Genomic DNA, 12678 nt, shown 5'->3' on the forward strand with positions numbered 1-12678 from the left:
AAACAGCGAGTGGGCAGGTAGAAATGAAATTTAAAAATAGGAAAAATATGTCTATTTTTAACCTTGTGGTGTACTACATACCTTGAAAAAACCTCCTGTCAAAAATCACCTAATTGAAACAAAGACTTTGTATAGTCGCATTTCTACAATAGGAGAGGGTGGGAGAAAGAAAGGGAAGAAAGAGAGGGAAAGGGAAAAAGAAAAGCAAAAATGTAGGAAGGAAAGGAGAGAAAGAAGGAAAAGGAGATGAGAGTTAAAACTGAGGGGAAAACTACAAACCTAATGATAGCTACGTCCCTAATTCACAGTGGACAAAGAAAATAAAACTGATTACAAATGGGAGAAAACAAGGATTCTTAGAGGGTGGTAGAGGCAGGGAGGGTAAAGAAGTTGGAGAAGAAAAACTCCAGTGTGAATTCTTAGACCAAAGTAGCTATCTACTTACTGATAAAGGTCTAAAAAGCATGACTTTATCAACCGGAATTATGAAGTAAATAATGAAATGAAGAAACAGTTGAAGCCACAACAGCCAAATTAGATCATCAAGCAATTCATATAATTGAATATCAGTTATGTAAAATACAGAATGACTTTAAAAGTATATTTTAAAATATATAAGCTTAAAATGGAATGAAAACATAAGGTAATTTTTATCATGAAAAGAGAGAAAACACATTTGAAAAATAAATTATTTGAATACACATAATGAATGGAGTGAAATTAAAAATTAAATGGACAGCTTTAGCAGCAGATTAGACCTAAATGTAGCCACAACAATGAAATACAATGAGTATCTGAAGATTATATTCAACATGAAAAACATAAACAGCTAGAAAAGAATATTACAAAAGAGAGATGGAGAAATCAATGAGAAAATCCAAATTATAGTGAATAGAAATTTCATTATTTTAGATAACTTCATTGAGATATAATTTACATAAAATGTATTTATTGCAAGTGTACTGCTGAACACAAAAGCAAATGTAGAAAAGGGACTTTTCAAAACAATCCTGGCTGAAAATTTTTCTTAACTGCTGACAGCCAATGAATACTCAGATCTGGGAGGCACAATAAATTCTGGAAGAAAAATGACAAGAGAACGAAGGACTAAAATATAAGAAGAAAAGCAAATAAATAAATAAAATTGTGGGTAAATCTAAACAGACACTGATATTCTGAAACAATCTCAATAATAAGTAGAAAAATAAAAAGAATAGAACTCAAACACTAGAAACTAAAACAATGAAAGATAAAAGCAAGTCAGGAGAGTTAAAGGTTCTTAAGGCCTTGCATTTTTCAGCAGTGTAAAATAAACTAACTTTCAGTACTGCTGCCTAGTATATATGTTAAAACTTGAAGCAAAACCACTAAAATAAATATTTAAAGTGTACAACATCAAACAACAGAAAAAATATGGTAAAAAAAAGTTTAATCAATTAAAAGAGGAAAATCTGAAAAACAGAAAACCAGGATAAATTATACAGAAGAGAATGCTGACAATCAATCCACATAGAGTAATAATTGTGATATGTAAATAATAAACTACCAAGGTAGAGCTATGAAAAGGAATCATTTTTAAAAGACACAATCTAAAGAAGGCAAAATAAAAGGAAAAGGGCTACAGATAGGAAAAATAGAAAGAAATGGAAAGATGGTGGATTTAAATCCAAATATATGGATAACGAAATTAAATGCAATTAATTTAAACATTCCAATTAAAATGAAACGATTGTTAACTGGATTGAAAAGCAGTCACCAACTATAGTCTATGAACAATAAATGTTTTTCTCTATATTAAAAGCAATTATACAATAAAATTTAAAAACATCTGTAACAACATTAAGTAAGAAATACTTAGAACAAAAATCTTCCCATTCACTGATGAATGGGGCCTAATGTAATCAACCTGTCACCAAGTAGCTGGCTGATCACTATGAAGAATGGTGTCATGTAACAGGGTTCAGTGTGGGTTTCTGTTGTTGGCAGACTGGGCACTTAGTGGTGGCCACAGTCATACCAGCCTTAGTGAATGGGAATCCAGATTGCTGAACCCATGCATAATCTCATGCCCACCACCATGGCCATGTAGTTCATGAGCACATTGGGACATGACTGTGGTGGCTGAGGAGAGAGGCTGATTAGTATCCACAGAAGGGGTCATCCCATCCCCTGCCTTATTAAAATTCTCCTTTGCTGTGGTCACCCATGAACATTCACATGGGACACACATATCTTCACTTTCTGCCCATTCAAAGAGGTCTTTCCACATTCCTCTTCTCCAAGTATCTTTGTCACCCAATTTCCAATTATTATCTTCCCAAGTCTCTGAATATCCAGCCAAACCACTGGCGACAGCCCAAGAATTAATATATAATACCACATCTGGCCATTATTCCTTCCAATTGCACAATTTTGATGCATTGCCCAAAGTTTTCCCCACTGAGATTTTCCTTCACAACTGTCCTTCAGGGTTGTCCCAGGCAGGAGGCTGTAGTCCAACAGCTGTCCACCTTTGGGTGGTCCTGCATATTGTTGAGAACCATCTGTAAACCAGGCCTGAGCTCTTCCTCTGTCAATTGATCATAGAGAACTCACCATGAAGCCATAGGTAAAGACTGGGAGAGAGAAGCAGTGTAGCAAGAATGGGGAACATGGGCATTTGAGCCACTTCTTCATTAATTTACTTGTGCTTCAAGGTCTGCTCAGGCCCAATCAAGTGAATACCATCTCCATCTGATAACAGTGTTGTTGTGCATGATCAACTTTATAGCTTAGTGGGCTAGCTAACACCCAGTTCATGATGGGTAGCTCAGGTCACATGGTAACCTGGTGGACGATGGTCAAGCATTCAATATTTCCTAAGACCCTGTAGAAGAAGCTGTGTCTCTGAAGGAGAGTAATTATCAGCAGATGTCAGGGCCTTGCTCCAAAATCCTAAAGGTCTGTGATATGATTCACATATTCGGGCCTGTCAAGGGCTCCAAGCAGCATCCTTATCAGCCACTGATACTTCAACCACCATCGGATTTGCTGGATCATATAGACTACATGACACAGCAGCTTGTACAACAGCCTAGATCTGTTGTAGATCCATTTCTCTTGTTCTGGGCCCATCAGACCTAGCAGCTATCAGGTGACTATGTAAATGTGCCAGAGTAACACACCCAAATGAGGAATATGTTGCCTCTAAAATATAAATAAGCCTACTAGGCATTGTACCCCTTTTTTGATTGAAGGAGGACCCAGATGCAACAACATACCCTTTGCCCTGTGTTATCTCAAGAGGCCTCATACCACTGAACCCCTAGAAATTTCACTGAGGTAGAAGGTCCCCAAATTTTAATCAGATTTATTTCTCACTCTCTGACACATAAAATGTCTTATCAATAAATCTAATAAAAACTAATAAACTAATCTTTCATCTTATTGTGCAAAAGTGAAGAACTGAAACTTCTGGGGAAGTTCTACAAAATTTTACCATAATAAAATCAGAGACTTCAAAGAACCTCACCTTATGAATTGTACAGTATTTGCTATGATAGAAACCTAAAATTTTCTCCTGGAGGCTTTTTAATGCTTGGAGACAAAAACTTTAAACAATTTAAGGCAGAAATAATTGAACACCTTTTCCTTATTCTTTCCACTCCCATCAGTTTTTCATTTGTTACACATATAGGTGGGGGAAAAAAGAAAACCTGTTCTTCTTTTTTGTATCTGGTAATGCAAGGAACATAAAATTACTGAGAACGTCTGCCTCTGGCCAATAATTAGTAACAGGGACTGCCACTTGATATAAACAAAAAACAGACAAAATATATGAAACAACAGTTTGCAAGACAGACACTGGGCATCTTGCAACGAAAGAGAATAATCCATTCCTTAAGAGCACAAAACAAATAAGGTCAGGTGTCTGAATACTTTACCTTGCTACCTTGAACAAGTTTTAGCTGTGGTAATGATGGGAAACCCAGGAGGACCCCTGACTTGAAAAGATGGAAATTAGAATCTGGGAATATGCCAACATGACTATTGTTAGTAGTAAAATGTAAAAAAAAAAAAAAAAGAGACAGCTGCATAGAGTGAGTCCTCAGAACTGTGAGGGTTATCCTCAAGTATTAATACTTATTTTATATGAATGTATGCATGTATTTTTTTAGATAGGTCTTGCTCTGTCACCCAGGCTGCAATGCAGTGGCACAACCAAGGCAGCCTCCTAAATAGCTGGGACTACAGGCACACACACTACCATACGTGGCTAATTTTTAATTGTTTGTAGAGACAGTGTATTAGTCTGTTCTCATACTGCTAATAATGACATGCGTGTATTAGTCTGTTCTCACACTGCTAATAATGACATGCCTGAGACTGGGTAATTTATAAAGGAAAGAGGTTTAATGGACTCACAGTTCCACATGGGTGGGGGTCCTCACAATCATGATGGAAGGCAAATGAGGAGCAAAGTTACATCTTACATGGCAGCAGGCAAGAGAGCTTGTGCAGGAGAACTCTCACTTATAAAACCATCAAATCTCATGAGACTTATTCACTACCATGAGAACAGTATGGGAAATACTGCCCCCATGAGCCAATTATCCCCACCTGGCCCTGCCCTTGACATGTGGAGATTATTACAATTCAAGGTGAGATGTGGGTGGGAACACAGCCAAATCATATCAGACAGGGTCTCATTACGTTTCCCAGGCTAGTCGTGAACTCCTGGGCTCAAGCGACTCCCCTGCCTCAACCTCCCCAAAGTGCTAAGATTACAGTTATGAGCCACCACACCCAGCTCATCCTCATGTATTTAGCTGAGTATTCATCAGCATATGTACAGAATCTTCCCAAGACCTTAAAAGAACTACCCAGAAGGATAAAGTATCTGAAAATCACACCAGGTCAGAAATGCTACTTCTTAATAGCACCCAGAATAGAAAAGCTGAAAATTCACAGGACTTCTAAAGCATAAAGGTCTTGTCTTAGAAGTAAGGAATAATTAGATCTAGCCTAAACATACTGCTCAGATCCTACTTTAGAAGTCATAAAAGCAATACTTGAATGAATCAAGCTGTTTTCCAAATAACTTGTATTCTAGAACAAAGCTCAGGAACATTTATAAGAATATCAAAATTCCCAGCACCCAGCAAGGTAAAAATCATAATATTTGGGATAAAACATTCATTGATAAAATAATTGATATGTTACCAAAAAATCTGAAACTAAGGTTAAAAGTTACTGTATGTTCTCATCCATGCAAAAATGCAATGTGTTATTCCCAAGCTAAAACACAAATTATTTTACAGACACAATTTGCTAATAATTCCCTACTTGTTTTGGAGGAAAAACCCTAAAAGACATACCAGCACTGAGAATGGTATAGGAAGTACACAAATATACTGTTAATATAGAATTATTATGAATTGATTCTTCTGGATTCTAATTTGATTTGAAAATGAAATAAAAATTCCACATGAAGTAACATCAATAAGACGGCAGACTAGGAAGTTTCATGTCCTTTTCCCCCCATGGAAACCCTGAATAAACAATAATACATGGATTAAAGTGGCTTTGTAAGAACTCTAGAAACCAGCTAAGAAGCTGTAGAACCTAACTTTAATGCTCGACCAAGAAAGAGCTGCAATTAGAAGGGTAGAAAACGTCATTACATTTTGCTCACTCTAGCTCGGACTATCCCACGTCTCACCTCCAGTGGCACAGCACAGTGCAGTTGACGTGAGGATGCCCAATTCTTCATTCCCACCTAGGGAGAGAAGAAAAGGTGTAGAATGTGCTTATAGCATTCTAGGTCTGGGGAACTACTTGAGAGACTAATTTCTGTCTCACCTGACCTGGAGAGCTGATAGAAACAGTGGCATAGTTTGGATAGCAGATTGGAGGCCACTGACAGCAAAGGCAGGTGATGTGGTATGCTAGAACTGCAGAAAAAGTCTGAAGGGACCCAGACGTCATATAATGGAGTAACTGGGGAAGTACTTCTCCTGCACTAAGCCAGTCCACAGAGACAAGGAAAAGTGGCTATTTGTTAAACACTCAAATTTCAAGAAATGCTTACAAAGTATATAAAGAAACAGGAAAAAAAATTGCACATTCCAAAGATAAAAATAAATCTTCAGAAACCAGCCCTAAAAAACACACATCTCTTACTGAATTGATAAATAATTTTTACAAATTTCCCTAAATATGCTTAATTACATAAAAGAGAACATGGATAGATGAACAAAATCAGGAAAGCAGTTTATGAACAAAATTAGAATAATAATAACAACATGAGCATGTCTGCATTGAGGGATGCCTAGATGGCTGGTGAAGCATTTTTCTGGGTGTGTCTGTGAGGGTGTTGCCAGCAGAGACTGACATATGAGTCAGGCGACCTGGAGAGGAAGACCTATCCTCAAAGTGAGTGGACACTTTGTTCAGCTGCCACCACAGCTAGAACAAAGCAGGTGGAAGAAAGTGGGATAAGTTTGCTTGCTGAGTCCTCTAGCTCTCTTTTTCTTCCCATGCCAGATGCTTGCCTCCTTTCCTCCTGTCTAACTCCAGGTTTTTCAGCCTTTGGACTCAGGGACTGGGACCTGCAACAGCAGTCTTCCAGAAACTCTCAGGCCTTTGGCCTCGGACTGAGGGCTACATTGTTGGCCTCCCTGGTTTTGAGTCTTTCGTACTAGGACTGAGCCACTACTGGCTTCTGTCTTTCCCCAGCTTGCAGAGGGCCTTCCATTGGATTTTGCCTTATAATTCTGTGAGCCAATCTTCCCTAATAAATAAACTCCCTATTATATACACATATATCCTATTGGTTCTGTCCCTCCGGAAAACCCTAACACAATCTACAAATAGACAGAAATAATAAAACCAAACAGAAATTCTGGAGGTTACAAGTACAATAACTGAAGTGAAAAATTAATTGCTACAGAGATTCAACAGCAGAACCAATGAGGCAGAAGAAACAATCAGTCAACTTGAAAATAGGTCATTTGAAATTAGCATCTGTGGAGGAAAAAGAAGAAAAAATGAAGAAATATGAATAGAACCTAAGCGATATGTGAGATACCATATCAAGTTGATCAGCATAAGCATTATGGGAATCCAAGGTGAAGAGCGAGAAAAGGGCAGAGAGTTTATTTAAACAAATAATGGCTCACAATTTTCCGAATTTATACAGGCAGAAATGGCCACACAAATACATACAGCTCAGTGAACGCTAAGTAGGAATAATTTAAAAATACAATATAAGCAGAATTTATCATTAAACTGTCAAAGAAAACAACTGAATCATTGAAAAAAAAAAAGGCAAGAGAAACCTGACTTGTCATACACAAGAGAAACTCTGTAAGATCAGTGACTGATTTCTTAGTGAAAACATGGAGGCCAGAAGACAGTAGGATGATATATTTCAAGTGCTAAAAAAAAAAATTTAAATGCTGTCAACTGTAAATTATACATATATAACAAAACTGTCCTTCAAAGAATGAAGGAGAAATCAGAGTATTCTCAGATAAACAACTGAGGAAGTTCATTACCACCAGCAGAGTGTGTCTACTTGGAATGAAAGGTCTCTAAAGAATAAATCAAAGTCTTACAAAAATATAAAGTAATTCTGTAAACAAAAATATGCAGAAAAATATAAAACCCTGCATTGTTGAAATTTTGGTTTGTAAGTCAATTTTTAACTCTTAAAAGATTTAAAAACCAAAAGCATAAATGTATATTAATTGGCACACAGAATATGAAATTGTAATTTGTGACATCAAAATATGATGGGAGGGTGCAGAGCTGTAAAGGAGCATAGATTTTGCATGTGACTGACATTAAGTTGTTATCAGTTTAAAATGGATAGTTATAACTTTAAGATGTTCTATCTAATGCCCCAGGCAATCACAAATACAATATCTATACAATATACACAAAAGGAAATGAGAAGGGAAACAAAGCATGGCACTGTGGGAGATCAACTACACAAAAAGGAAGACAGTAAGGGAGGAAAAGAGGGGTAAAAAAGCTCTAAGACATACAAAAACCCCCCAAAATGTCAATAGTAAGTTCTTCCCTAATAGTAATTACATTAAATATAAATCAGTTAAACTTCATAACAATGTGTGTGTGTGTGTGTGTGTGTGTGTGTGTGTGTGTGTGTGTGTGTATGTGTTTTGCCTACATTAATATCAGGTTCTAGCTACATGCTTTCTGTAAGAAATTCACTTTAGATTTAAAAATACATATAGGTTGAAGTGAGAGGATGGAAAAAGATATTCCTTGGAAAATAGTATCCAAAAAAGAGCATACTAATATCAGAAAAAAACAGACAAGTCAAAAATGGTTACAGGAGACATAGCATTATATAACGATAAAAGGGCCAATTCAACAACAAGCTATAATAATCATAAATATATACACACCAAACATTAGAACACCTAAAGATATGGAACAAACACGGACAGAATTGAAGAGAGAAATACACAACAAAAATACCCAACTTTTAACAATGGACAGAACAACCGAAAAGAAGATCAGTACATACAGAGAATCTGAACAACACCATAGACCAACTGGTCCTAAAAGATGCACAGAACACTCCACCCAGTATGACAAAATACTGTTTTTTCCTACAGTGCACATGGAACATTCTCCAGGGCAGACCATATGTAAAACCACAAAACAAATATTTATAATATAAAAGGTTGAAATAATACAAAGTATCTTTTCCAATCAATTTTCCATTTCTAATTTAATATTATTAAATTAAATACTGGAAAATCCACATATATTGATTAAACAATATATCCCTAAACATGAAAGGGTCAGAGAAGAAAGCACAAGGGAAATTTATGGGATTCAGTTAAAGCAATGTTTAGAAGGAAACTTATAACTATAAATGCTTACACAAGGAATAAACATTTCAAATCAGTAACCTACCTTTACAACCTAAATACTTAGAAAAAGAACAATTTACACCTACATATAGCAAAAGGAAAATAATTTAAAAGATTAGAGCAGAGATAAACAAAATAGAGGATAGAAAAAGACAGAAAACTAACCAAAACAAGAATTGCTTCTTTGAAAAGATCAACAAAACTGACAAACATTTAGCTCAATTACCTAAGAAAAAGGGAGAAGAAAACTAAAATCAGAACTGAAAATGAAGAAAGTACAACCCATTTTATAGAAAGTAAAAAAATAAAATAATATAAACAATTGCACTATGGTCTGAATGTGTCCTGCAAAACTTTGTATGTTGAAACTTAAATGCCAAGGTAGGGCCTTTGGGAGGTGATTAAGTCATGAGAGCAGGGCCCTCATGAATGGGATTAGTGCCCTAATAAAAGAGGAAGAAGGGAGCTGTTCTTCCTTCTACTATGTGAGAACCAACCAAGAGAAAGCACCATCTATAAAACAGACAGTGAGCCTTCACAAGATACTAAATCTACTGAAGCCTTGAGCTTGGCATTTCTAGTCTCCAGAACTATGATAAATACAATTTCTATTATTTGTAAGTTACCCCTTCTAAGGTATTTTTATAGCATTCCAAATGGACTGAGAGAAAATGTATGTCAACAAATTGGATAACCTAGATGAAATGGACAAAGTCCTAGAAACATACAACCTACAAAGGCTGCATCATGAAGAAACAGAAAGCCTGAGTAGACCTGTAACTAGTAAGGAAATTGAATCAGTAACCAAAAACTTTCCAACAAAGAAAAGCCCTGAACCAGATGGCTTTATTGGCAGTAAAATCACTGATCATTTAGAGAAGAATTAAAACCAATCTTCCTAAACTCTCAAAAATTGCAGAAGACGGAAACCTCTAGACTCATTCTATGAGGCCAATACTGCCCTAATCTAAGGCAAGAAAAAGACTACATGAAAAGAAAACTACGAATGAATATCCCTGAGGAATACTAAGATAGAAAATTCTCAACAAAGCAGAATCCAACAGCACATTAAAATAATTATTATACACCATGACCAAGAATGATTATTGCTGAAATGTTAAGATGTTTCAACATACAAAAATCAATCAATGTAGTATATCACAACAGAATGAAGGAAAAAAACATACATTTTTTCAACTGATGTAGAAAAGGTATTTTAAAAAAATTAATGCACTTTCATAATAAACACTAAAAAAATTCAGAATAAGAGAAAACTACTTCAACATAATAAAGGCCATATAACAAAAGTCCACCACTAACATCATACTCAATATTGAAAGACTAAAAGCTTTCCCACTAAGATTACAAATAGGACGAAGATGACTGATTTTGCCTCTTATTTTCAAAACAGCACCAGGACTCCTAGGAACAGCAATTAGGCAAGAAAATGAAATAAAATAAATCCAAACTATATAGGAAAAAATAAAACTATCTCTGTTTACAGATGACATGATCTTACATACAGAAAATTTGTAAGATTCCACACCAAAAAACACAAAAGCACTGCAATAAAAGATTTCTGCAAACTTGCAGGACAGTAAATCAACATGCAAATATCAGTTGTTTTCCTATATATTAAAAACAAACTATATCAACAGGAAATTAAGAAAACAATTCCACTTACAATAGCATCAAAAACGAATAAAACACTTAGTTAAAACATTTAACCAAGGATATGAAAAACTTGTATGCTGAAAATTAGAAAATGTTGCTGAAAAATACTTAAAATGATACAAATAAAGGAAAAGATGTCACACTTTCATGCATTAACACATTTAAGATGTTAATACAACCCAAATCTATTTATGGATTTAATACAATCCCTATGAAAATCCCAATGTCAATTTTTTTTTTTTTTTTTGCAGAAACAGAAAAACTCAAATTCATATGAAATCTCATGAGACCCTTACTTGCCCCACAATCTTGAAAAAGAACAGAAAAGTTGAAAGACTCACACCACGATTTCAAAACTTATTACAAAGTTACAGTAATCAAAACAGTGTGGTACTGGCATAAAGACAGTCAAACAAACTGATGGAACAGAATACAGAAACCAGAAATAAGTCCTCGTATACATGGTCAAAATGATTTCTAAAAAGCATCTATAAACAATATGGTGAAAAGATGAATGCTTTCCCCATTGCTGGAGAACAAGGAAAAGATGTCCATCCTCACCACTTTCATTAAGCACAGTACTGGATGTTTTAGCCACTGCAATAAGCGAAAGAGTAAATAAAGACACATACTGGGCCGGGCACAGTGCTCATTTTGCAATAAGCAAAAGAGTAAATGAAGACACATACTGGGCCAGGCACTAGTGGCTCATGCCTGTAATCTCAGTACTTTGGGAGGCCAAGCCAGGTGGAGCACTCGAGGTCAGGAGTTCGAGACCAGCCTGGCCAACATGGTGAAACCCCGTCATTACTAAAAATACAAAAAAATTATCCAGGTGGGGTGGCATGTGTCTGTAATCCCAGCTGCTTGGGAGGCTGAGGCAGGATCATCACTTGAACCTGCTAGGCAGAGGTTGCAGTGAGCCGAGAACCACTGCACTCCAGTCTGGGCGACAGCAAGACTCTGTCTCAAAAAAAAAAAAAAGGCACATACTAATTGAGTATGTTTTGTAAATTCTTAAAACTTAATACTCTCCTGATACTTCAACATCCCCTCAAACAGACTGTGAGCACCTCACCCAGGTAGCTAGGTCCAACAATGAACCTACCACAAGTTCACCTTCTTGCTGTCCCCTGATTAAGGCATTTGCCCAATGGTTCTCTAGTCCTGTCTCTCATTCTGCACCCCACTTACCCCAGCAAGCTCCCCACCTGCTTGGTTGTACTTACTCTCTGAAAGCTCCTACCACAAGACCTCCTGCTTGCTGTGCCATGCCCCCATTTCTAGGGCTGGTGAGTATTAAAAATCCTTTAATTTCATATATCTCTCTGAATACAATTTCTGTGGTCATGTTAGAACCATCCCTAAACATCTCACAAATGAGACTTACTCCCTATTAATAAAACATAGAGGAAACAATAAAACTATCTCAGTTTGCAGCTGATGTAATTGTGATAGGAAATCCCAAAGAATGTAAAACAAAGCAAAACAAAACAAAATGAAAAAAGTCTAGAATAATTGAATACATCAAGTTTACAGGAAACTTATATCAACACATAAAAATCAATTGCATTTGAACACACTAATAATGAACATTTGAAAATCCAAATTAAAACATAACATTCTTCAAAATAACTCCAAAGAAAAGGAAATAATTATATACAAACTTACTAAAACACATACAAGATCTGTATACTGAAAATTACAAAATACTGATACAGGAAATAGCAGGTCTAAGAAGATGTAGAGACATATCATAATCATGCACAGGAAGAATCAATATAGTAAAAATGTAAGTTTTCCCCAAAATTATATATAGATTTAACACAATCCCTATCAAAATCCCAAAATGATTTTTGTACACATATACAAGCTTATTCAAAATGTATACAGAAAGGTATGACCCTAAAATAGCTAAAACAATCTTGACAAGAAAACAGTGGGAAGAATAACACTACCATTAGTAAGTCTTACTAGATAGCTACAGTAGTCAAGACCATGTGATATTACAAGACACGTAAGCACATAGAACAATGAAACAGAATAAATAACCCAAAAATAGTCCCACACAAATATGCTCAACTGTATTTTAACAAAGGTACAAAAGCTACTCAAT

General features: G+C 35.8%; 1 protein-coding gene across 5 annotated transcripts in view; it reads right to left on the reverse strand.

The window, feature by feature from the left end:
- ZPBP (zona pellucida binding protein) overlaps positions 1 to 12678 on the reverse strand; it is a 149140-nt gene that overhangs the window by 53778 nt on the left and 82684 nt on the right. For 3 of the 5 annotated variants that reach the window (XM_050785561.1, XM_050785557.1, XM_050785558.1), the window contains one exon: positions 5702 to 5758. The exons of the other annotated variants lie outside the window; for them this stretch is intronic. In XM_050785561.1, coding sequence (XP_050641518.1) covers positions 5702 to 5758 — 57 coding nt within the window. The remainder of the gene's footprint in view (positions 1 to 5701; positions 5759 to 12678) is intronic. 5 annotated transcript variants of the gene reach the window in all.

This window comes from Macaca thibetana, chromosome 3 (assembly GCF_024542745.1).
Source record: "Macaca thibetana thibetana isolate TM-01 chromosome 3, ASM2454274v1, whole genome shotgun sequence".
Lineage (NCBI taxonomy): Eukaryota > Metazoa > Chordata > Mammalia > Primates > Cercopithecidae > Macaca > Macaca thibetana.